Here is a 23,460-nt window from a genome sequence, read left to right as displayed (position 1 = left end):
CTGTGCTGGCACTGCTCATGCCCCCTTTTTCCTCCTCAGGACCCCTCCATTGCCAGGAAGCCAGCACCCACCAAGCCTAAGCGGGTACAGAAAGGCAACGAGCGGATGCCAGCGTCCCGCAAGAAGCTGCGGAAGGATGAGGGGCTGCGTCCTGGCGAGGCCCTCATGAAGCAGCTGAAGCAGGTATGGCCGCGGGCTGAGGCATGGCAGGGGGATTCCTTTGCCCCTGTCTCCCCCTCACCGCTCTGTCCCCAGGAGCTGTCACTGCTGCCGCTGACGGAGCCGACCATCATGGCCAACTTCAGCCTCTTCGCGCCCTTCGGCAGCAGCCCCATCAACGGGAAGAGCCAGCTGCGGGGCGCCTTTGGCAGTGCTGTGCTCGACAGTGTCCCGGACTACTACTCCCAGCTGCTCACCAAGGTGAGAGGGGGGTTGTTCCCTGTTTTCCCCCTAGTCCGGGGGTCCTGGACCATCCTGCTGTTCTCACCCCACCGTCTCCCCCCAGAACAACCTCAGCAACCCACCCACGCCACCCTCCTCGCTGCCCCCCACACCCCCTCCCTCCGTGCAGCAGAAGATGGTGAATGGTGTCACAGCCCCTGAAGAGCTGGGGGAGCAGCCCAAGGATGCCGACCCAGCCCGTGAGCCCCACGGCCAGAAAGGTGAGCCAGGCTGGCACAGGGGAGGCACAGAATCCACGCTGCCACCTGTCATTCCCCCCCATGACACTAATCGCTTCTCTGCAGATGCACCAGCTGTGGAGGTGAAGAGCCTGGACCTGCTGGCAGCACTGCCCACCCCTCCACACAACCAGACCGAGGACGTCAGGTTAGACTCCCTTTGTGGTAACCCCCCACAAGTGACATCTGCTCCTCCATGGGTGACACCAGGCCCTGTGGCCCCTGACACCTCCATCCCCACAGGATGGAGAGTGACGATGAGAGCGACTCACCCGACAGCATCGTCCCTGCTTCATCCCCCGAGAGTGTCCTGGGCGAGGAGCTGCTCCGTTTCCCACTTCTCAGCGAGGCCAAGCCAGAGCTGGAGGAGCGTGTGCTGTCCCCCATCATCCCCATCATCCCCCGGGCCAGCATCCCAGGTGGGATGGGCTGGAGGGGTGTGTGGATCAGGGCAGGAGTGGTCTGTGGTCCATATGGACTGGGCAAGAGGGAGTCTGTGGGATGTGCAGCACAGGGAGGGGATTTGGAGCATGTGTGTCAGGTAAGAAGGGATATGGATGGGGCAGGACGGAGTTCTTGGTCTAGGAGGGGTTTAAGAGAGCCTGGGGAAGGGTTCTTGGGTAGTGCAGGATGTGAGAGAAAGGGATTTGCGGGGTGGTGGATTCCCTGCAGGGATCTGGGGCAGCTGGGGGGGCTCATGGGTGGCTGTTGGTGGCGCTGGGTCTGCACAGTTCTGGCCCTGGCTCTGACCCCCCTCTCCCCACACCAGTCTTCCCTGACACAAAACCATACGAGGTCGCAGAGCCCTTTGGGGCTCCACCAGGGAAAGTGGGGGCTGCAGGCCCTGGAGCCCCATGGGACAAGGGCAAGAGCAGCGAGGTCTCTGTCATGCTGACAGTGTCTGCAGCAGCTGCCAAGGTGAGTGAGGGGATGGGGAGATTCAAGACCCTTGAGGTCCCAGCAGTGACCCAACACAGTGACACCTGTGACACCCTGGACCCATCCTGCCTTCCTCTCACCTAGAACCTCAATGGGGTGATGGTGGCCATGGCCGAGCTGCTGAGCATGAAGATCCCCAGCTCCTATGAGGTGCTGTTCCCCGACGGCCCTGTGCGAGCAGCTGTGGTTGAGGCCAAGAAGGTGGAGACCGATATGGCTGGTGAGTGTTCACCTTGTCCCCGTGGCCCCCCGTGTCCCCAGACTGGGACCCCCATGACGGATGGTCCATCCCTCTCCCAGGAATGCTCGGAGGGAAGGAGAAGGCGCTGGCTGGGAAGGTGCCGGACAGCAGCTCTGAGTGGCTGAAGCAGTTCGATGCGGTGCTGCCAGGGTACAGCCTCAAGGGCGAGCTGGACCTCCTGACGCTGCTCAGACAGGTCAGTGGGCGTGCAGGGGTCCCTGCGGTGCTGGTAGACTGGGAGGGGGTTTTGGGGTACCCACAGGGCTGTGGCTGTGTGGGGGTACAGGAGCAGGGACTCTGTGTGTGTGGTGGTCCCTGTGGGTCACCCCATGACTGCACGGCGTTTCCTGGGGGTCCAGGTCTCCCCATGGGCTGGTGCTGGGTCTTGCAGGAAGGAGTCCAGGAGGTCCTTGCAGGACTCGGGCCATGTGGCATGCTGATGTCCCTGCTGGGCCAAGGACCCCTCCCTGCGATGCTCAAGGAGGTTGGGGGGGGTCTCCATCCCTCCAACGCTCTGACCCGTGTCCCCTCCCCGTGCCGCAGGAGAGCCCTGCTCCTGAGAAGACCCTTCACCACTGCTACGTCAACAACGTCTCCAACCTGGACGTGCGGCAGCTCTCTGTCCTGCCCCAGGAGCCCTCGCCCCCGCTGTCCCCCTCCGTTCCCTCCCCGTCCAGCCCCGCTGAGCCCACCAGGGTCCCCGACCCTGAGGCGTCCCACGAGGCAGCCCCAGCCCCATTGTCACCACTGCCACCGGCCCCCTCGCCAGCCCCCCAGGAGGAGGGGGCTGCGGCCGTCCACTCGCCGCCCCGTTTCAAGCCGCGATCTCGGCCTCTGGAGGACGGGGACGAGGCGAGGCCACGGCTGAAGAAGTGGAAGGGGGTGCGCTGGAAACGGCTGCGCTTCCTCGTCACCATCCAGAAAGGGGGAGCCAAGCGTGACGGCGACAAGGAGATCGCCGAGTTCATCGACAAGCTGGGAACCACGCTGCGCCCCGAGAAGGTGCCGCAGGACATGCGCAAGTGCTGCTTCTGTCACGAGGAGGGCGACGGGGCCACGGACGGGCCGGCCCGCCTACTCAACCTTGACCTCGACCTCTGGGTCCACCTGAACTGCGCCCTGTGGTCCACGGAGGTGTATGAGACTCAGGGAGGGGCCCTGATCAACGTGGAGGTGGCCCTGCACCGTGGGCTGCTCACCAAGTGCTCCCTGTGCCAGAAAACCGGTGCCACCAACAGCTGCAACCGCATCCGCTGCCCCAGCGTGTACCACTTCGCCTGCGCCATCCGCGCCAAGTGCATGTTCTTCAAGGACAAGACCATGCTGTGTCCCCTGCACAAGCTGAAGGGGCCCTGCGAGCAGGAGCTCAGCAGCTTCACCGTGTTCCGCCGCGTCTACATCGAGCGGGACGAGGTGAAGCAGATCGCCAGCATCATCCAGCGTGGGGAGCGGCTCCACATGTTCCGTGTGGGCGGCTTGGTCTTCCACGCCATCGGGCAGCTCCTGCCACACCAGATGGCCGATTTCCACAGCGTCACGGCCCTCTACCCTGTGGGCTACGAGGCCACGCGCATCTACTGGAGCCTGCGGACCAACAACCGCCGCTGCTGCTACCGCTGCACCATCTGCGAGAACAACGGGCGCCCCGAGTTCGTCGTGCAGGTCATCGAGCAGGGCCTGGAGGATCTTGTCTTCTCTGACTCCTCGCCTCAAGGTGAGGAGTTGGGATATGCCAGCGTCCAACCTTTGTCCCAGTGGCTGAGCCACGCCAGAGCACACCAGAGGGTGGGGCATGGAAGGTGGCTTGAGGCTCCCCCTGGGTCCCCATCTTCAGCTCATGGCACTCGGAGCTCTGCTCTGGTGACAAGGTGGTGATTGGTCACTTGGGCTCAATGATCTTGGAGGTCTTTTCCAGCCTAATTAATTCTGTGGTTCTCCCTTCCCTTGGCAGCTGTCTGGAACCGGATCATCGAGCCAGTAGCGATGATGAGGAAGGAGGCTGACATGCTGCGACTCTTCCCCGAGTACCTGAAGGGTGAGGAGCTCTTCGGCCTCACGGTGCACGCAGTGCTGCGCATCGCTGAGTCGGTAGGTGCCAGGGTGGGTGTGGAGGTGTCTCCTCCATCCTGAGGTCCACCCTGCTGGGGAAGGGCCCAGTGGCTCTTGCTGCTGCCTCTTGACCTCCGGTCCTTCCACGTCCCCCTCTGCAGCTGCCGGGTGTCGAGAGCTGCCAGAACTACCTGTTCCGCTACGGGCGCCATCCTCTGATGGAGCTGCCCTTGATGATCAATCCCACCGGCTGCGCCCGCTCCGAGCCCAAGATCCTCACCCACTACAAGCGGTAAGTGGGGTCGGAATTCACCGGACCCACCAGGGGAGCTGGGATCCCTGGGCATCTCTCAACTCTAACCCTTCTCCCCCTCCCGTGAAAGGCCCCACACCCTGAACAGCACAAGCATGTCCAAGGCCTACCAGAGCACGTTCACGGGCGAGACCAACACGCCCTACAGCAAGCAGTTTGTGCACTCCAAGTCCTCCCAGTACCGGCGCCTGAAGACGGAGTGGAAGAACAACGTGTACCTGGCACGGTCCCGCATCCAGGGGCTGGGGCTCTACGCAGCCAAGGACATCGAGAAGCACACGATGGTCATCGAGTACATCGGCACCATTATCCGCAACGAGGTGGCCAACCGGCGGGAGAAGATCTACGAGGAGCAGGTGAGGCTCTGCTGGGGTTCTGGGGGCTTGTGTGGGGACTTGGGCAAGGTGTGGAGAGACTTGGGTGGGACATTGTGGGCTCTGGTGGGACATGGAGGGACTTTGAGAAGGAAATGGGGGAGTCAGATGAGAAGCTGGGGCCTTGAGTGGGATGTGGGTGGCCTTGGGTGAGATGTTGAAGGCTCTGGCAGGACATGAGGGGACTCAGAATGTGGAGGGATATCAAGGGTTCTGGTGGGACATGGACGGTCTCGGGTGGGTTGTTGGAAGCTCTGGTAGGACATGGAGCGACTCAGGTGGGATGTGGAGGGACTCGTATGGGATTTGAGGGTCTCCAGTGGGACATGGGATGGTGGACATCAACTCGGATGGGATATGGGGACCTCAGTGCACCCCTGAACCCCCTCTTCTCCTCCGTGGCAGAACCGCGGCATTTACATGTTCCGCATCAACAACGAGCACGTCATTGACGCCACGCTGACAGGGGGCCCGGCCAGGTGAGCACGGGGGGCTTTGGGGTGGTGGGATACCCCCAGAGGAAGCCATGACGTCTGTCTGTCCTGCCCCCGGGTTGGGGCTGACCCCGCTGGTCCCCCAGGTACATCAACCACTCGTGTGCCCCGAACTGTGTGGCCGAAGTCGTGACCTTCGACAAGGAGGACAAGATCATCATCATCTCCAGCCGGCGCATCCCCAAGGGGGAGGAGGTCAGTGAGGGACTGAGGGGGTGCTGAGGGGGGTCCTGGGGGTCCCAGGGAGGGGGGCTGGAGGTGGCAGAACTGAGCTCTGTGCTTTGGGTGACTCCCCGCTCCCTCCCAGCTCACCTACGACTACCAGTTCGACTTCGAGGACGATCAGCACAAGATCCCCTGCCACTGTGGAGCTTGGAATTGCAGGAAGTGGATGAACTAACTGGGAAAAAGGGGCTGGGGGCTGCCACCCCCGCCTCAGAGACCTCGCCGAGCCCCCCAGGGCTGCAGGAGGTGCCAGGGGCGGCCGGGCACTGAGGGAGAGCAGCGGCCGCGGAGCTGCCGGCCCTGCCCGAGCGGGACGGACGGACAGATGAACTGGCAACTCAGGGTTTTCTTTGCTTCGTCCTGCGAGGAGAAAAAAGGAGTGGGGGGGCTCAGAAACGCCCCCTTCACCACCCCCTGCCTGCCTCCCTCGTGGGAGAGCTGTGGGGGAGCAGCGCCAGGCCCAGCGCGGCTGGAGCAATTGTGCAGAGCCGGTCTGGATATAACGATTATTTTATTTTATTTTATTTTGGTTTCTTTTTTTTTTTTTTGATTTTCCTTTTAAGTTTCTTTTTTTTTTTTTTGGTTTTTTTTTTTTTTAGAAACTAATGATATTTGCTCGCTAATTACCAAGGTAACACAGACTCCTTGAGCTCGACAATCCGGGCTCTGCCCCGCCGGCGTGGCGGCCAGAGCTTGCTCGGTTCCTTTGATCTCTTTTTGTTTGTGCGTGTGGACGAGACCCCGGAGCGGCGGCGGGATGCAGCCAAGACCCCGACAGACACAAGGAGCTTCTGCACCCAAACCTACCTCATTTTAAGTGTTAGATTCGTTTCTTTTTATTTGTTGTTGTTTTTAAATGTGAGCCCCCCCCTCCATCCCAACCTGCCCCCCACCCCCCCTAAGCGGGGGGGGTCTTTCCCTCTCCCTTGGGCTCCAGAGGATGTGGCTTCCCCGTGTCCCCCTCCTCATTTGTGGCCCTCCATCAGGACGCCTTGAAGGGGGGACACAGGGACACCCCCTCCTTGTCCCCCCCCTCAGGAGGTCCCAGCCGTGTGCCAAGGTGTGAGGTGGGGATGGGGGCAGGGCGAGGGGCAAGACCCGCTCCCCCAGCTCTGGTGGGGGGCTGGAGGGGCTGGGTGGGGACCCCTCCTTCCCACACGTGGCCCCCACGGCTGGAGGGGCCGGGTGGAGCCCCCCCTGCTCACCCTTGGCCCCCACGGCTGGGGCTGCACTTGGGGGGGAAGGTTATTTATCTATTTATACCTTATATTGTATATACTAGACGGGGCTGGGGTGGGGGGCTCTTTGTGCTCTGCTGGGCTGAGATTTGGGGTGCAGGGGCAAAAATGTTTGTGGGGGGTTTTTTTTTAAAACCCAGTCTCCGAGGTGGGGGTGGGGAGGGGGGGGGTCTCTCTGGAACCTCCTGCCAGGCAGGGGCGGCCTCGGAGAGCGAAGCAGCGAGTGGGCATTAACACCCCCGGCCCCCCACCCACCCCGTGCCGGCTGCGGCCCCCCCGGGCTCCCCACCCGCCCCTCCCCACTCCGGGGGAGGACCCCGGGGGGCGCCGGGATCTCCTAACGCACAAACACGGCGCGGGGAAGGGAGGAAGGGCGAGAGGGACCCTCCTGCTCCTGGAAGTTTGGGGAGGGGGTCTGGCGGGGGTGGTGCCCCCTCCCCACCCCGGCGCAGTGGGGGCCGGGGCCGATCTTGAAAAGCTGCTTCCGCAAACTCGTCAAAGCTGCAAAAAATAAAAAAAAAAACACAAAAAAAAACCCCGAAACAAAATAAACAAAAAAAAAGGTTTAAGGTAAAAAATCTTTAAAAAAAAGAAAATTAAAAAAGAAAAAAAAATGGAGCAAAAGCGCGAGTGGGGGGGATGAGAAAGTTTTAACAGAAAATATACGAGAAATTTAACTTTCAGAGCTGTACATAGGCCGGGGCGTGTAGAAATCCCGTTTTTACCAATACCGGAACCACTGGATGTTATTTTAAATAAAGCGCGTGAGAAGCCGAGGCCGCCTGATCCCTCCTTGGGGAGCTCGGGGTGGGGGTCTGGGGGGCACAGCGGTGACAAGGGCTTGGTCGAGGACAGCTCGCTGCTGCTCTGCTCCTTCCTGTCCCCACAAGGTCTCTGACCCACCCTCGCCGTGTCCCCCTCCCCCCAAAACCAGTGACCCTCCCCTGGGCTACCCCGAGCTGGCAACTGGCAACTCGGGGTTTTCTTTCCGGATATCCTGGAGTTAGGGGTGCCCCGGAGTTAGGGGTGTCCCAGAACCCGGAGCTGGGTGCCAAAGGATTTGGGATGCCCCATGAGTGGGGATATCCTGGAGTTAGGGGTGTCCCAGAGCCCCAAGCTGGGTGTCCCAGGATTTGGGGTGCTCCATGACTGGGGATATCTTGGAGTTAGGGGTGTCCCGGAGCTCTGAGCTGGGTGTGGCGAGATTTGGGATGCCCCATGAGTGGGGATATCTCTGAGTCAGGGGTGTCCCCGATTTAGGGGTGTTCCTGGAGCCCCAAGCTGGGTGTCGAAGGATTTGGGGTGCTCTATGAGTGGGGATATCCCGGAGTTAGGGGTGTCCCGGACCCCCGAGCTGGGTGTCCCGGAATTGGGAGTGAAACGGGACTCGGGGTACTGGAGGCTTTGCGGGGTCCCGGGGACCCCCACGTTTGTCACAACCCCCGCTCCTTTCCCGGGGGCTCCGTGTCCGTGTCCCCCTGCCCCGGGCCATCCCCAGGTGTGTCCCGCCGTGTCCCCAAACCCCCAAACACGTGTGAGACCCCCCAGCCCCAAAAAAACCTTCCCCGTGACCCGGCGGGAGGGGAAGGGCTCCGGGCGGCCGGGAGTCAGCGAGCGGTGCCAGCAGGGCCGGGAACGGAACCGGGACCGGAGCCGGAGTGGTTCCGAGAACCGGGCGGAGGTGGGACTGGGAACAGGGCCGAAGCGGGACCGGGAACCGGGCGGAAACTGGGGCAGGAACCGGGCGGAAGCGGGGCATGAACGGGGACAGGAACCGGGCGGAAGAGGGGCACGATCCGGGACAGGAACGCGGGCAGGAACCGGGCGGAAGCGGGGCACGATCCGGGACAGGAACCGGGCGGAAGCGGGGCACGATCCGGGACAGGAACCGGGCGGAAGCGGGAGCAGGAACCGGGACAGGAACCGGGCGGAAGCGGGAGCAGGAACCGGGACAGGAACCGGGCGGAAGCGGGAGCAGGAACCGGGACAGGAACCGGCGCAGCGGCGCCTCGGGACGGAGCGGGACCCATGGAGGTTGTGGGAGGGACGGCGGGCCCGGGGGGGACACGGGGGATCGCGGCCGGGACCGCGGCCACGTCTGAACCGGCCCCGTCTGTCCGCAGGATCCCGGCCCCGAGCCTGACCCCGGCCCCGGCCCCGGCCCGGCCGCCGAGAGCCCGGCGGAGCGGAGCGCCTCGGGGCTGGAAGGTGATTCCGAGGGAGCCCGGGGGGTCCCGGCATGCGGGAGGAGACCCGGGGGTCGTTTGGGTGTCCCAAGGGCTGCAGCTGCTGGGGGGTTCTGTCCTGGAGTGGGGGGCATCCGGAGCTGGGTGTGGCAAGATTTGGGATGCGCCATGAGTGGGGATATCCTGGAGTTAGGGGTGTCCCCGAGTTAGGGGTGTCCCGGAGCCCTGGGCTGGGTGCCAAAGGATTTGGGGTGCTCCATGAGTGGGGATATCCCGGAGTTAGGGGTGTCCCGGAGCCCCAAGCTGGGTGTGGCAGGATTTGGGATGCCCCATGAGTGGGGATATCCCGGAGTTAGGGGTGTCCCCGAGTTAGGGGTGTCCCGGAGCCCTGAGCTGGGTGCCAAAGGATTTGGGGTGCTCCATGAGTGGGGATATCCTGGAGTTAGGGGTGTCCCAGAGTTAGGGGTGTCCCGGAGCCCTGAGCTGGGTGCCAAAGGATTTGGGGTGCTCCATGAGTGGGGATATCCCGGAGTTACGGGTGTCCCAGAGTTAGGGGTGTCCGAGAGCCCCGAGCTGGATGTCCCGGAATTTGGAGTGAAACGGGACTTGGGGCATTTGAGGCTTTGCGGTGTCCCGGGATTTGGGGTATCCTGGGTATTGGTGCATCATGGGATTTGGGGAGTCTGGGACTGGGGGTGTCCCGGAATTGGGGATGTCCCGGGTTTTGGGGTGCTCCAGGTTTTGGGGTGCCGCCTGACGCTGCCACCCCAGGGGACACTCACCGCGGTGCCTACACCGCCTTCATGAAATCCCATCGCTGCTACGACCTGATCCCCACCAGCTCCAAACTGGTCGTCTTCGACACATCCCTGCAGGTGTGCCAGGGCCGGGGGGACACTTTTGGGGCCAGGGAGGCACTTTTGGGGCTCCCTGACCCCCGTGCCTGCAGGTGAAGAAGGCGTTCTTTGCGCTGGTCACCAACGGTGTCCGGGCAGCCCCGCTCTGGGACAGCAAAAAGCAAAGTTTTGTAGGTGAGTGAGGGGTCCGGGGGTCTCTGGGGGCTGAGGGGGGCTGGCAGGACTCTCCTCACCCTGCCTGCCCCCCAGGGATGCTGACCATCACCGACTTCATCAACATCCTGCACCGCTACTACAAATCCCCCATGGTGAGTGCTGGGGTCTACCGGGGGCTCAGGTCGGGCTCTGCCTGCCCCACCTGGCCCTGGGTGGGTGATCTGGGTTTCTCCTCCTCCTCACAGGTGCAGATCTATGAGCTGGAGGAACATAAAATAGAGACATGGAGAGGTGAGGGGGTTCACTGCTGGCTGCCTCCTGCCCTTCCCGGCATGGCCGGAGCCCCCCAGGGCTGTGCCCCACCCCCCCATCCCCTCACCCACCCCTCTCCCCACAGAGGTTTATCTGCAAGACTCCTTCAAGCCACTGGTCTGCATTTCCCCCAATGCCAGGTACCCCGGGGGGCAGGGAGAGGGGCACAGCTGGTGGTGGCACCCCGAGGAACACCCCAAATCCCCCCTCCCTTCCCCCCCCACAGCCTGTTTGACGCCGTCTCCTCCCTGATCCGGAACAAGATCCATCGCCTGCCTGTCATCGACCCCGACTCGGGGAACACGCTCTACATCCTCACCCACAAACGCATCCTCAAGTTCCTCAAGCTCTTTGTAAGTCTCTGCCCCTTGGTGATGGTGGGGGCCAGACCAGGATGTTCACCCTGCGCTGCACCAGGGGCCACCCTGAGCCTCTCAGCCCAGGCTGTGCCAGAGGTTGCCCCAGGACCCCCATCCTGGGCTGTGCCAGGTCCTTGAGCCTTGTGCTACCCTGGGACTCCCAGTCCGGGCTGTACAAAGTGCCAGGTCCCTGTGCCAGGGGCTGCCCTGAGACCCCCATCTCAGGCTGAGCCAAAAGCTGCCCCAGAACCTTTGGCTGCTTCAGGGCTCACTGAAACCCCCATCCTGGGTTGTGCAGGTCCTGCACACCGGCCACCACCAGCTCTGGGTGGGCACAGCTCTGGTACCACACACTGCAGTGCCAGAGGACCCCCAGGACCCTCCCCACCGCCCCTGCCTGGGGGTCCCACAACCCCCCCTGCTCTGCACCCCAGCTCTTTCTGCTTTCACCCCCAGGCCTGGGCTCAGCGCCGTCCCCTCGCTGTCCCCGCAGATCGCAGAGGTGCCCAAGCCTGAGTTCATGGCGCGGACGTTGGAGGAGCTGCGGATCGGCACCTACAGCAACATCGCCGTGGTTGGCACCAGCACCCCCATCTACGTGGCCCTGGGCATCTTCGTGCAGCACCGCGTCTCCGCGCTGCCCGTGGTCGATGACTCGGGTAAGGACGTCCCGTCCTCGCTTTGGCTGTCCCCAAGTGACCTCTTTGGGGGCCGTGTCCCCTCCACAGCGCCGGGGGCTTGGCTGAGCTCCTCCCCTCCCTCCCCAGGGCGCGTGGTGGACATCTACTCTAAATTCGACGTTATTGTGAGTACTGTTTGGGGAAAATCCCGGGCTGGGGGGGACGCTGTGGGGTGTTGGGGGTGTTCTAACCCCAGCTGTGTCCCCAATGCTTGTCCCTGCCTCAGAACCTGGCAGCTGAAAAGACCTACAACAACCTGGACGTGACGGTGACGCGGGCGCTGCAGCACCGCTCCCACTATTTCGAGGGCGTCCTCAAGTGTTACAAGCACGAGACGCTGGAAACCATCATCAACCGCCTGGTCGAGGCCGAGGTAACTGTCCCGGGGTGCTGGGGGGTCGTGGTGGGTGGAGGCCGGGGTCCCTGCACCCCCTCAGCCCCTCTCTGTGTTCCCCCTCCCCAGGTCCACCGGCTGGTGGTGGTGGATGAGAGTGATGTGGTTAAAGGGATCGTCTCCCTCTCGGACATCCTGCAAGCCCTGGTCCTCCCACAGGGCCCCTGAGGCAGTGAGGGAGGGGGGTTCAGTCCTCCCAAGCCCCCCCAACTCTCTTCTGTAACACTGTGCCCCCCCCGGGCTGCTGGGGACACCCAGGGAATGCCCCCGCTCACCAGCAGCATCCAGCAATAACCCCCAGCCCTGGGGCAGCCCCTGCTGCCCTTCCCTGGGTGGGGGGAGCCTGCAGACCCCCCCCCATGCCGTGCCCAGCACCCCAAAGCCGTGAGGGTGATTGGGGGCAGCCCTCGAACCCCGTGGGGTGCCAGGCCAGGGTCACCCATAGCCATGCCAGGGCTGTTCCCGTGTGGCCTCTCGTCCCTGTCACCCTGCACCCTCTCCCTGGGTTTGGTGAAACCCACTCAGCTCCACCCGGCCTGGGGACCCCCCCACGCCCCCGGGGGTTTCCCCCCAGGTTCCCCCGGCTGTGCCCACACCCGCCACTGCTTCGTGTGCGAGGAGAAACCACGAATAAACACAGACCTGGCACCACCCTGGCTCCGTGTGGGGCACGGGGAGCACTGCCCGGGGACGGGGTGTGTGGGAGGGGGTGTGACCACCCCGTGGGAAGGGGGAATCTGCTGAGCTCGCCCAGACCCTAAATCCCTGTTTGTTACGCCTGTGGCTTTTCTAAAAGGCCAGGACTGGGGATGGGACAGGGACAGGGACCTGGCAGGACATGGGGACCCTCTGGTGGGCACCAAGGTGAGCAGGGGGCAGTCAGGCAGGGGCTGGGGGAGGTTGAGGGGGGATCTGGATGTTCGGCTGCCGTGGGGGGCCGGCGGGGGTCGCAGGCAGCCGGGACACCGGAGTTTGCAGCCGGTGTCCGCAGGGGAGGTGCGAGGCCTGGCCGTGCTGAGCGAGGCACATTCCTGGCGGGGAGGGGACGGCCGGCCCGGGGACCCTGTCCGTGCCAGTCCCGGGCTCCGGCAGAGGCCGCGGAGCGAGGTGAGCGCCGGGCAGGTACCGGGGGCCCGGGGGACTCGCGGGGGGGGCCGTGCCGGTTGCCATGCCGCCGGCGGAGGGTTGCTAAGCTCCGCTCGGAGCCCGCGTGGGCTGCAGCGCTTGGTGCCAAACCCGCCATCGCCTGCTTGTCGCAGGGGGGGAAGGGATCCCGCGGGGGGAGTGGGGGGGGACACAAACACACACACGCGACACGGCACCCCTGGGACGGCCCGCGGGGTCCCCGCCGTGCGCCGCTCTCCCGGCCGCCCCGGGGGTCAGCGTGGCCCCAAGGTGGCACCGGGCGGGACACGGGGTCCCCGGGGGCACACGTGCGGCAGGTGGGTGCGTGTGGGCGGGCTCGTGGCTCCGCCGAGGCTCCGGTGAGCCCCCCGCGGCGGGGACCCCCCTCTCGGCCGGGGCGATGCTGGGGGGTCCGGAGCGGGGTGCGGGGCGCCTGCGGATCTGCGAGCGGACCAAGCTGGTGCTGGTGGAGATCGACACGGTGGCGTGTTGCAGCCCCGGTACCGGCATGGCTGCGGGGTGCTGGCCCGAGCCCCCCTGGACCTACCGCCGCATCGCCGGGGAGTACGCGTGAGTGGGGACCGCGGGGTGGGGGGGGTCTGTCCTGCTCCCCTCCCTCGCTCCCCTCGCTCCCCTCACTCCCCGTCTCTGTCTTGCAGGTACCTGGAGAAGCGCTTTGTGGCCGAGCTGGCCCCCCCCTGGCCCCCAGTGCCCTCCAACCCCCCTTGTCGCCTGCAGGACTTCACCGCCCGGCCCCGGGTACCCCCCACCCCCTGCCCCCCGCGACAGCTTGAGGGGCCGGGGGGCAGTGGACCCTGGCGGGGGCACCCCGTGCCCGCGCCTCGGCTCCCGGTGTCGGGGGACAAGCTGGGCCCCCCCACCTACGAGGTGCACATGCAGCGGGTGCAGGCAGCCCACGCCCGCCGCGGGGCACCCCCCCCTTACATCGCACCCCCCGCCTATGACGGTCCCCACCGCACCCTGCAGCTCCGCCCCCCGCGGGGACCCCGCAGCCCCCCGCCGGCTCCTCGGGCCCGGGGGGCTGTGCCGGGGGGCTGGAGCCACACACTGCCCCGGGCGGCCACCGAGGCCAAGCACCGGTGGCCCCGCGGGATGCAGCTGTCCCCAGGAGGGCCCGGCACGCCCCGGCACTGCCAGACGCTGCCACGGGCAGCAGCCGGCCGGGAGCGGGTGCCGGGGCGCGGGAGGGGACAGCGGGGGACGGGGGGACACGTCCTCATTGACGCCACCCGTGTGGTGGTCCGGGCCCAGTACGTGCCACCCCCGCAGCGACAGCAGGTCCGCTATGCCGGGGGCTCCCTGGGACCTGGCACCCCTCCTCGCAGCCCTTCCGTGCCCTCCGCGGTTGGCAGCCCTTCTGCCGTCCCCTCGCCGCCCCGGGAGCCCTCCGGCAGCCCCCGCAGCCCGTGGCAGAGCCCGGGGGGCTGCAGGGCTGCCCGCGGGCGGCCCCCGCCGCGGCGGCCGGCGCTGTACGCCCAGGCGCTGCGGGAAGCCGTGTCCCGCATCCGCCGGCACACGGCGCCCGACTCGGACTCGGATGCCGAGGGCAGCGTGGGGGGCTCCCGGCAGCGGCTCTGCCGAGACCCCCGCGCCTACAGCAGCAGCAGCAGCAGCCTGGAGAGCACCGGAGCCGGCCCGGGCCCCGCCAGCCCCACCCCGGCCTGAGCGATGGGGCTTGGCGGGGTGTGGTCCTCGGGGCGGGGCTTGGCGGGGTGTGGTCATCGGGGGCGGGGCTCAGGACCGCGGTTCCCACGGGCTGACCCCAATAAAAGCTCCGCCATCCCGGTGTGCTGCCTCTGCCCCTGTTTGGGGGGTCGGGGGGTGGGCATCACCCCCTCAGGCCTCTCTGTGACTCCCCCCCCAGCAAGGACACGGGTGCCTGGGCACGCCCCCACGACATTCCCGGTGTCCGGATCCCCTCCCCCGTTATGTTGCCGGGGTCAGTCGGAGGTCCCGGGTGTCCCGGCGGCCACCACGGTGCGTCACAACACCGGCAGGACGTGCCAGCTTTCCCCCCCCGCCCGTGCCCCCCGTAATGAGTAGGTGAGCGCAGCAGGGCTGGCCCTCGGCCACCGGCCCCACGTCACGGCCGGGGGGGGACCCCGTGTGACTCACCGGGGGGGATCTGTCCCCCCCAAACAGCCGCCACCTCTTAGTCACGCCGCGGGTGGGGTGGGGGGGGAGGATCCCCGCGGCCCCAGGAAACCGCACAAATATCGTGTCCAATTTGCACGTTATTTAAAACCGGCTCCTCCCCCGCCCCCCTGTGCGACCCTGTCATTATCCCGGTGACACCGGCCCGGAGGTCACGGCACGGGGCAGCTGCCGCAGCAAGGCCACCCGGTAGGCTGGGGGGGGGGCACCCCCAGGGCCACGTCACCCCATGTGTCCCCTGTCCTGGCGCGTGGCCAGGGTGGCACCGATGTCCCCATACCTGGGTCTGGCCTGAGCCGCAACGGCGACTGCAGCCCACCGTGGCACAGCTGTGGTCCTGCACCCGCTACAGTGGCACCTGGCACGGCTTGGCATGGCCTGGCACGGCATAGGATGGTTGGCAAGGTGTGGTATGAGCCACATGCCTTGTCACGGATTGTCATGGCATGATGCAGTCTGCCACAGCCTGGCACAGTTTGGAACATGGCTTGGTATGGCCCAGCACAGCTTGGCACAGCTCTGCTTGGCACAGCAGCCTGGCATGGCTTGGCAAAGCCCAGAAGTACCAAGCACAACTCGGCAGCCTTGGCACGGCTTTACATGGCAAAAAACAGCCCAGCAAAGCTCAGAACAGCTCAGTGCAGCCTGGCAGAGCTTGGCACAGCCTGATACCACCTGACATGGCTCAGCACAGCTCAGCATGGCTCAGCAAAGCCCAGGACACTTGGCACAGCCTGTTTGGCACAGCTCATCACAGCTGGGCACAACTTGGCACTGCTCAGCATAGCATGGCATGGTTCAGTTTGGCACAAGACATCATGGCATGGCCAGCACAGCTTCCCAAAGCCCGGAACAACCCAGAAACAGCTCTTTGCAACCTGGCACGGCTTGGCACAGCTCAACACAAACGAACACAACTTGACACAGGCTGGTATAGCCTGGCATGGCTCAGCACAGCCTGGCACAGCCCAGGCCAACACGTCATGCCTCGGCTCGGCGCGGTGCCCGGCGTGGCGCGGGGTGTCCCAGACGCGGGGGCAGCGGCGCGGCCCTTCCCGTGGGATCAGCTCCTGCCCAAACCCGCTCCCCGCCGGGAAAATCACCTTCTAATTCGGGCTGCGCCGGCGCCAGCGCCTTCCCCCGGCACCCCCGGGGCACCCGCCGGCCCCCGAAACTCGCCGCAGCCTGGGGTGCCCCCGGGGCAGCGGGGGCTCAGCCCGTGGGGGTGCCAACGCGTGGCACCGGGGAGCCCCGCCCGGTACCGGAGCCCCCGGAGAGGGACGCGTTGTCGCCTGTGGCCGCCAGATGTCGCCGCGCAGCCGGTGACCGATCGCACCGGGGGACACCGGGGGGCACCGGGGGGCACCGGGGGGCACCGGGGGGCACCGGGGGTCCTCCCTACCCCTGTGTCCCCAGAGAGCCGTCAGCCACTGTGACATCCGCGCCGGTGCTGTCTGAGAGGCACGGCAGTCCCGTGTGTCACCAGGGCTGGCGATGTCCCCAGGGTGCTGTGACCCTCGTGTGTCACCGGTGACGGTGGTGTCCCCACAGGGCTGGGTCCGAGGATGTGCCAGCTCTGGCGGTGCTACCAGAGAGCCGTGACATGTGTCGTGGGTGCTGGTGGGTCTGAGAGCCACGACGCTTGTGTGTCACCTGTGACAGCGATGTCACCACAGACCTGTGCCCGTGTGTGTGCTGCTGCGGCTGCTGTCCCCAGACAGCCGCGACCCGTGTGTGTCACTGGTGGTGACTGGCGTCCCCAGAGAGCCGTGTCTCATGTGTCACTGGTGTTGGCAATGTCCCAAAGCAGCCACATCCGTGCGTGTGCCAGTGCTGGCGGTGACTTTCGTGTGTCGCTGGTGACAATGGTGTCCCTAGAGATTTGCGTCCATGTGTGTGCTGCTGTTAGGAGTGTCCCCGCAGAGCCGTGACCCACACGTGCAGCTGCACTGGCCGTGCCACAACCCACGCGTGCCAGCGGTACTGTCCGTGTCCCCACAGCGCGGTGGCACCTGGTTGCAGCCGGTGCCGGCCACGCCACATTCCTGAACATCCCGATCCCCATCCCTGTCCCCATCCCCGTCCCCGTTCCCGTTCCCGTCCCCGTCCCCAGCGTGTCCCCGCGTCCCAGCGCTCCTGCCCGCGGTGCCGGCTCTCCCAGGCCGCGCGAGGAGCCGGTGGGAAGGGTCCGGTGAATGCGGCATTGTTGCGCGGGGTTGGAGTCACAGATAATTACCTCAATTAGTTACAATGGCAGAGTAATAAATACAGGCTTAGCGGCTCCTTCCCCACTGCGGCTTCTCAGATTAATCCAGCCCGGGCGAGCGGAGCTGAAAGGATTGATGGACAATTCATTAAACCCGCCGAATGCCGCACAAGGCACCCGTGAAGGCCGGCGTTAGCCCCCGGCGGCTCCGCTTTGTCCCTAATTGTTCGTCTCGGGCATTGGTCACCTATCAGGGAGTGGGTGACGGCGACGGTCCCCCCGGGGCTGGCATGCCCGGGGATTAGAGGCCAGCGCTGCCACCGTTGCTGGGCGCGTTGGCCCCGCGCCGGAGGAATGCGGCGGATGGGAGGGGGCGGCCGGACAAGCCGGGAGCTGGCGGGACGCGGGTCCGCATCCACCGGAGGCGAGGGGAGCCGGGACGGGGCTGTGCCGCTGGCGATGGTGACAGGGGATGGGATGGGAGGGGACGGGAGGGGACGGGGATGGTGCCGCAGGTGGGATGGGGCCACCTGAGGGTCTGGGCAGGTGGGCACAGCTCTGTCTGTCTGTCCTGCGCCTCTGGATGCTGTCCTGTCCTTCTGTCCTGCATTTCAGGAAGTGACGGAGTCCTCCTGCCCCACACTTCTGGGCACTGTCCTGTCCTGTCTTGCACCTCGAGTGACACAATTCTTCTGTCCTGCACCTCTGGGCACTGTCCTGTCCCTCTGTCTGCATTCTGGCAATGACACCATCCCTCTGTCCCACACCTCTAGGCATCGTTCTGTTCTTCATCTCTCTGTGTCATCCTGTCCATCTGTCCAGAAACTTTGGGCATTGTCCTATCATTCTGTCCTGCACTTTGGGGAATGTCACCATCCCACTGTCCTGCACCCCTGGACATGGCTCTGTCCCTCTGTCCTGCACCACTGAGCTCTGCCCTGTCCCAGTGTTCCACACTTCTGGGAATGGCATCTTTCCTCTGTCCTGGAAGCACTCCTGTCCCTCTGTCCTGCACTTCTGTGTGTCATCCTGTCTCTGTGTCCCCAGGCAGAGCCCCCCTGCACCCCACCCCTGAACAGGGTTGTCCCAGCTCTCATCAGGCCCAGCTTGTGGCCACCATCCAGCTGTTACCCGGCTTCCCAGATGTGACAGCCTGCTGCAGGATGGGACCGCCCTCTCCCTGGCCCTGCTGCTGGCCCTGGCCCTGCGCTGGCCCACAGCAGCTATTTCCAGCACCCAGGAATATTTGTCCAAGCCGGGGAGGTCTGTGCCCCGTGCCCAGGGTGCCCCTGCCCACCCAGGGGTCGCGGCTGCCCGAGGTGCCCAGCAGGACACACAGGAAAAGCTGAGTAACAGAGGTGACTTATAAGAATGTCATTATCTATATTCCTGACTCCTACCGCAGGAAAACAGGCTATTTTCATGCTGAAGCAGGAGCAGAATTTAGCAGGCAGATAACCCGGCAGGCGGGAGATGCTCGGAGGGTTATTTCAGGCTGTGTTCCTTTCCAGGCGTTTTCCTTGCCTTTTGGTATTTTATTCTCCACGCTGGGATGTGTTTTGACCTTGGCGCGGGCAGCGGGGGCCCCCAGGGTGTTTTTCCCCCCCTCCTCTGAGTCTAAACATCATCTTTTCCACTATCGGCTCCGCGGGATATTTCGGGTGGTGGCAGCGTCATCCCGCAGCCTTTGATGCGGCAGAGCCTCAGGGGCCCCGAGAGGTTCCCGGCCCTGGGGGGAGCCCAGGCTGTGGGGACCCCCGGGACAGGTGGGCGCCAGGCTGGGGGTCCCCCAAACAAGGACAGGGAGGTTCTGACATCCCCAGGTGTGAAGTCACGGTGCAGGGGTATGTGTGGACCCTTTGCCCACCTCAGGGGTGCCCATCCCAGGGGGAGTGCCCGTCTTGGTCGGAAGTCACCCCCGGGGGATGCCTGTCCCAGAAGGATGCCCTCCCCAAGGGTGCCCGTTCTGGGGATATGCCCACCCCACTGGGATGCTTATCACAGGGAAAAACCCATCTCAGGGCACGTCCTGCATGCTGAATTCCCACCCCAGTGGGGTGCCCACTCCAGTGCGAGGACTGCCCCACGAGGATGCCCATTCTGCCGGGATGCCCATTCCAGAGGGACGCCTGTCCCAGAAAGGTGCCCATGCCAGGAGAGCCTTGCCAGCAGAACACCTGCCAACCACGGAGCTGCATCCCCCCTTTGCCGCAGCATTTCTCTTGTGGTCACACATGGATGTAGGGCTGTTTGTGGGGCCAGTGGCCATCTCTGTCCCCTCTGGCCCCTGCCCCGGTAACCCCGGTGCCCTCCCCGGCCCTGCTTTTCCCCGGGAGCCGAGGGGAGCCGTCAGCCCCGGCCGGTAGCGGTGATGGACGATGCTCATTCCCTGTCTGTCGTCTTGCACCTCCCGGGGCCGCTCCCAACGCCCGGCCTCGGCGGCACCAGCCCGACCGCCCCGGCAAATTCCAGCATCGGAGACGCTGCAGTCAAGGTGCCATGGTGATGGGCGCCGCAGCCGTGGGGATGGACGTCCCGGCCGGGAGCGGCGGCAGGAATGGCTGGGATGGAGACGGGCACAGCGGGAGAAGGAAGGGGGTCTGCGGGGAGGGGATGGCGGAGAGTGGAGGGAAGGAGGAGAAAGATGGACAGACAGCAGCCGGAGGGGCTGATGGACGTGGAATGGGGAGGTGAGGGGATGGAGAAGTGATGGACGGACAGATGGACGTGGACAGAACATCCCACAGTTTGGGGTACATTGGTGTCCCCCCATAGGTCATCCCCTCCTTCCCTCAGTGTCCCCAGACACAAATCAGGGCAGGATTGATAAAAATATATTCTTTATTCTTCTCTAAAGGCTATCAATGACACCTGTAACAAAGCATCATTATTATTAATTATTATTAATTATTATTATCTTTATAAAAAACAGGGCCTGGGGCCAGCAAAGCAGGGTGGGGGTGGCAGCACCAAACCGTCCACAATAAATATTTTATTTACAACAAGAAGGGACCCCTTGGAGATGGGGAGTGGCCGGGAAGGTGCTTGGCACTGAACCCACCCATGGCAGGATGGGGGTCCCTAGGACACATCCACACCCCCACCCATAGGTGCCTTCAATCCAGCCGGGCACCCGTCATGGGGGGTGGGTGGCGCAGACCCCCTCCGGGGCTGGGCAGGGCGGTCTCGGGGCAGGTCACAGGCACTCGTGCAGCACCTGGGTGTTGGTGCAGTTGAGGCAGCTGACGTGGCAGCACCAGTGGAAGGTGCAGTTGCAGCGCTCGGTGACGCGCTGGGTGCGCGTGCGGTACCCGCGCCCACAGCACAGCAGCTCGCACCCGTCCAGCCCCGGCGAGGAGCTGTTGCAGAACCTCCCGGCCGTGCCCGCCGTGCCCGTCTTTCCGCTGTAGGTGCAAAAATTGGGGGATTTCTCGAAATACACGAGGTCGTGGGGCGAGGGGGGCTTGTGGGCCGGGTTCTCGGGCTCCAAGTGATGCAGCTCCACCCGCGACGCCCGGTTGCTGCCCTTGTTGCCGTAGATGACGCGGGAAGCGCCGTCAAAGCGATCCTTCAGGACGTCGCCCACGGCACGGAAGGTGGGCAGCCGCATCCAGCAGGTGCGGACGGTGCAGGAGCCTGACATGCCGTGGCACTTGCACTCCTGGCGCATCTCCGAGAAGACCGTCTGGAAGGAAAGGGGAATTTGGGGCCTTGTGAGCAGCCTGGGACCCCCCCTGGGGACCACCGTGCTCCTACACCCCTCGTTTCTGCAGTGTCACATCACGTTTTGACATCACTTGTCCCAAAAAACAAGAGTGAAACCCATCTCCAACTGTTCCCAACACACACACGGGAACAGGCTGAAGATCTTGGTGGCCTTGCTCGTCTCCGTGCCCACCCCAGTGCTGCCCACAGCCCCAGTGCCCTCACCATGCGCCCTGCCTCGTTGTTGTGCAGGTTCATGAGGAAACGCAGGTCTCGGCCCTTCTCACTGGAGTCCACAAACTCCCTCCCAAAGAGGCGCCCGAAGTCGATGTTGTCACTGCAGCCCCCCCAGTGCCAGTCAGGGCCCCCAGGGCCACGGCGCCGGTAGTCACAGGTGCAGGACTCGATGGACCCCTCCGAGCACGACCGGGCCACCGAGTGTGTCACGCCTGCACTGGTGATGGCGAAGATGAACGCTGTCTCCCGGCAGCCTGTGGAGGGAGCGGCGCCTCAGGATGCTGCCGGGATGGGGAGGGGGTACCCACCGGCACCCCCAACCCTCCATCATGATGGGCTGGTGATGCCCCGTGGCAAACCAGGGCGGCTTTGATGAGCATCCCAGCTTGGGGGTGCATGGGGGAGGTCTGGGAACCCCTGTGCTGACCCCCCAGCCTCACCCCGGTTGACGATTTTGCCGAAGATGTTGGGGCCCTGGGAGGTGGGACAGTTCCAGCGGCGGTTGCGGAACTGCCACTTGCACTCCTTGATGGCGGTCTGGAGGCCGGAGCTGACGCTGTGCAGGATGCCGGGGTTCTGCCGGATCAGCTTGCGCTGCTTTCGGCTCAGCAGCTGCAGGCTGGGGTCCAGCACCAGCTGCACGTTCTTGGAATCCGTCAGCAGGTTGGTGGACGAGGCCACGTTGATGATGCCCCTGTGGCACAGGTGGGGATGGTGACCGCTATTGGGGGTGCCCGGCACCTCCCTCCTCACCTCAGCCTCCCTGAGGCTCCTCCATGCGACCGCAGCATCCCCCGTAGGGATCCCAAGCGGGGGTCGCAGCCCCGTGTCCCCCCACACGCCCCATCCCTGGGTACGGGGCAGTCCCTGCTGTGCCTGTGCCAGCCCCGCCCTCCCGCCTCACCACCCCGGTGCCGGTACCGCTGCCGGTGCCGGTGCCGTCCGACTCACCACCACCGCCCGCTGTTGTTCACTGCCAGCGTGTTGGAGAGGGAGGAGAGGGCCAGAGCCCAGAGTGCCCGGAGCGCCAGCCCCAGCGCGGCGGCGCGCATGGCTCCGGCCCCGGGAGCCCCGGCAGAGTGCGCGGGCGAGCGGCCGTCCCGGTATTTATGGTGCCGCAGAGCCCCCGGCCCGGCCGCTACATCCACGCGTGTTTCCGGACGCGCGGGGCGGCTCCGAGATGAGGACGGCCGCGAGGGGACGCGGGGAGCGCCGGGCGGGCGGGCGGGCCGGCACCACCGCCGCCACCGGGCTGCAGCCGGTGGCCGGGGCGCGGCGTCGGGGGTGCGGTGCCCGGCGCACACCGACCCGGCCCTGGAGCGCGGCGTCGGGCGCTCCGTTCGCGGTGCCGGTTCTGGGGACCCGGTGCTCGGCACTCTGTGCGCGGTACCCGGTGTCGGTACCGGTGCTGGTTCTCGGCGGTCCGTGCGCGGTCCCCGGTGCCGGTGGTCGGTACCGGCAGCTCCCCGGGGAGCCGGCACGGCTGGACTCGGCTCGGCGCGGCGGGTGCACAGCGCTCAGCACCCGGGAGCATCTTCCAGCCCCTTCCCTCTTATAGGGGCGGCGCGGAGGGTCCCCGTGGGCCGGTCCCGCCGCGCGGGGCCTCCCCGCGTCCTCGCCCTAACAATGGGGAGCGGCGGAGCTGCGGCATCTCTTACGGGGCGGCGGGAGCGGCGGCGCCGGGGCTGTCCGTCACGGCCCGGATTAGCCCGGCGGGTGGCTGCGCCCCGGCCCCGTGCCCAGAGCTCCCGGCTGCCGCCCCCCGCCTTCCCCGCCGTCCCGCGCACACGTTCTTCAGGCACCGGCACCGGCGGGGGGAGTCCGGCACGGCCCGCGACAGCTCCCGGCGCAAGGAGGAGCTGGTCCCGGAATAACCAGGGACGGCCCCGGACGGCTCCGGACGCACGGAGGGAGCGGGGAACGGGGGTAGCCCGGGATGTCCCGGGACAGCCTGGGGTGCACAGGGGTAGGAGTGACGGCATCTCCCGGGACAGTCCCGAGCGCACGGGGGAAGCAGAGCTCCGTGACAACCCAGGGCGCACGGGGACAACAGTCCCGGGAAAGCCCCGGGACACCGTCCTGCGGCCGCCGGCTTTCCGGGGCACGCGACGTGCAGCCCCCGGGGACGTGAACCGTCGAGGCTGCTGGGCGCCCCTCCGCAGCCCACGGGAGCCCTCTCCGGTCCCAGTCCGTGCCCAGCGGGACGGGGCTACCGCCTCTTCCAGCCTCCCGAGCCCAGGTTGTCCCGGGCTGTCCCGGCGGCACCCCGTCAACGTGCCCGTGGACACCCACGGTGTCTACAACCCGCGTGGGCGCGGCACAGCCCCGCACGGCTCCCGCTGCCCCGGAGGGACCAGTCTGGGCCGGTACCGGGTGTCGGAGGTAGGGATGGACCGGGGGTTGGAGGGATTGAGGAACGGGGGATAGAAGGCAGGGCAGGGGGTGCTGGCGGGAGCCGGCTTGACGTGCCCACGGCCGGAACACGGACACGCAGGGCTGGTGTTGGCCCGGTCTC

General features: G+C 65.6%; 4 protein-coding genes across 17 annotated transcripts in view; 3 read left to right on the top strand and 1 right to left on the bottom strand.

The window, feature by feature from the left end:
• Positions 1–7,329, top strand: part of KMT2D (lysine methyltransferase 2D) — a 29,182-nt gene extending 21,853 nt beyond the window's left edge. For 7 of the 10 annotated variants that reach the window (XM_085563045.1, XM_085563046.1, XM_085563050.1 and 4 more), the window contains 14 exons: positions 40–183; positions 256–420; positions 506–828; positions 924–1,099; positions 1,450–1,598; positions 1,704–1,839; positions 1,920–2,056; positions 2,404–3,574; positions 3,812–3,948; positions 4,071–4,201; positions 4,293–4,578; positions 5,002–5,075; positions 5,177–5,285; positions 5,398–7,329. In XM_085563045.1, the coding sequence (XP_085419171.1) occupies positions 40–183; positions 256–420; positions 506–828; positions 924–1,099; positions 1,450–1,598; positions 1,704–1,839; positions 1,920–2,056; positions 2,404–3,574; positions 3,812–3,948; positions 4,071–4,201; positions 4,293–4,578; positions 5,002–5,075; positions 5,177–5,285; positions 5,398–5,490 (3,231 nt within the window). In that variant the 3' untranslated portion in view covers positions 5,491–7,329. The remainder of the gene's footprint in view (positions 1–39; positions 184–255; positions 421–505; positions 829–923; positions 1,100–1,449; positions 1,599–1,703; positions 1,840–1,919; positions 2,057–2,403; positions 3,575–3,811; positions 3,949–4,070; positions 4,202–4,292; positions 4,579–5,001; positions 5,076–5,176; positions 5,286–5,397) is intronic. The other 3 variants (XM_085563049.1, XM_085563047.1, XM_085563048.1) reach the window with 2 other exon arrangements.
• Positions 7,330–7,847: 518 nt separating this feature from the next.
• On the top strand, positions 7,848–12,148 carry PRKAG1 (protein kinase AMP-activated non-catalytic subunit gamma 1). 4 transcript variants are annotated; one of them, XM_021548294.4, is made up of 12 exons: positions 8,392–8,587; positions 8,677–8,761; positions 9,511–9,614; positions 9,689–9,770; positions 9,846–9,904; positions 9,998–10,043; positions 10,150–10,204; positions 10,291–10,417; positions 10,917–11,082; positions 11,191–11,228; positions 11,330–11,476; positions 11,567–12,148. In XM_021548294.4, the coding sequence occupies exons 1-12, from the start codon at positions 8,582–8,584 to the stop codon at positions 11,663–11,665; spliced, it is 1,014 nt and encodes a 337-aa protein (XP_021403969.3). In that variant the 5' UTR covers positions 8,392–8,581; the 3' UTR covers positions 11,666–12,148. The 4 variants fall into 4 exon arrangements, 3 of the variants coding, with proteins under 3 accessions (XP_085419189.1, XP_085419188.1, XP_021403969.3); XR_014950443.1 differs by lacking the exon at positions 9,511–9,614 and having other exon boundaries at positions 7,848–8,587; positions 10,328–10,417; XM_085563063.1 differs by lacking the exon at positions 9,511–9,614 and having other exon boundaries at positions 7,848–8,587; positions 10,328–10,417; positions 10,880–11,082.
• Positions 12,149–12,280: 132 nt separating this feature from the next.
• On the top strand, positions 12,281–14,429 carry DDN (dendrin). Of its 2 annotated transcripts, XM_085563065.1 has the most exons (3): positions 12,281–12,604; positions 13,118–13,192; positions 13,282–14,429. In XM_085563065.1, exons 2-3 carry the CDS (start codon positions 13,131–13,133, stop codon positions 14,306–14,308), a joined length of 1,089 nt encoding a protein of 362 aa, XP_085419191.1. In that variant the 5' UTR covers positions 12,281–12,604; positions 13,118–13,130; the 3' UTR covers positions 14,309–14,429. The 2 variants fall into 2 exon arrangements, with proteins under 2 accessions (XP_085419191.1, XP_085419190.1); XM_085563064.1 differs by lacking the exon at positions 12,281–12,604 and having other exon boundaries at positions 12,619–13,192.
• Positions 14,430–19,958: 5,529 nt separating this feature from the next.
• WNT1 (Wnt family member 1) lies at positions 19,959–22,129 on the bottom strand. The gene is made up of 4 exons (XM_031507242.3): positions 21,897–22,129; positions 21,386–21,639; positions 20,934–21,199; positions 19,959–20,688 (listed from the first exon to the last, which is right to left on the bottom strand). Exons 1-4 carry the CDS (start codon positions 21,995–21,997, stop codon positions 20,200–20,202), a joined length of 1,110 nt encoding a protein of 369 aa, XP_031363102.1. The 5' UTR covers positions 21,998–22,129; the 3' UTR covers positions 19,959–20,199.
• Between the last annotated feature and the right edge of the window lie 1,331 nt (positions 22,130–23,460).

Source organism: Lonchura striata, chromosome 29, assembly GCF_050655825.1.
Source record: "Lonchura striata isolate lonStrDom1 chromosome 29, ASM5065582v1, whole genome shotgun sequence".
Lineage (NCBI taxonomy): Eukaryota > Metazoa > Chordata > Aves > Passeriformes > Estrildidae > Lonchura > Lonchura striata.
Note: the sequence above shows the minus strand (reverse complement) of the source record. Positions and strands in the feature narration are given on the sequence as shown.

What these genes read in the sequence shown, in the direction of transcription:
- PRKAG1 (XM_085563063.1), top strand. Translation starts at nt 7,863, where the DNA reads ATGAGTGGGGATATCCCGGAGTTAGGGGTGTCCCGGACCCCCGAGCTG. An exon ending in GAGCGCCTCGGGGCTGGAAG is followed by an intron (nt 8,762 to 9,688) that starts GTGATTCCGAGG and finishes CCGTGCCTGCAG; the next exon opens with GTGAAGAAGGCGTTCTTTGC. An exon ending in GCTACTACAAATCCCCCATG is followed by an intron (nt 9,905 to 9,997) that starts GTGAGTGCTGGG and finishes TCCTCCTCACAG; the next exon opens with GTGCAGATCTATGAGCTGGA.
- DDN (XM_085563064.1), top strand. Translation starts at nt 13,023, where the DNA reads ATGCTGGGGGGTCCGGAGCGGGGTGCGGGGCGCCTGCGGATCTGCGAG. An exon ending in CGCATCGCCGGGGAGTACGC is followed by an intron (nt 13,193 to 13,281) that starts GTGAGTGGGGAC and finishes TCTGTCTTGCAG; the next exon opens with GTACCTGGAGAAGCGCTTTG.
- WNT1 (XM_031507242.3), bottom strand. Translation starts at nt 21,997, where the DNA reads ATGCGCGCCGCCGCGCTGGGGCTGGCGCTCCGGGCACTCTGGGCTCTG. An exon ending in AACAACAGCGGGCGGTGGTG is followed by an intron (nt 21,640 to 21,896) that starts GTGAGTCGGACG and finishes CCTGTGCCACAG; the next exon opens with GGGCATCATCAACGTGGCCT. An exon ending in CGGCAAAATCGTCAACCGGG is followed by an intron (nt 21,200 to 21,385) that starts GTGAGGCTGGGG and finishes CTCCCTCCACAG; the next exon opens with GCTGCCGGGAGACAGCGTTC.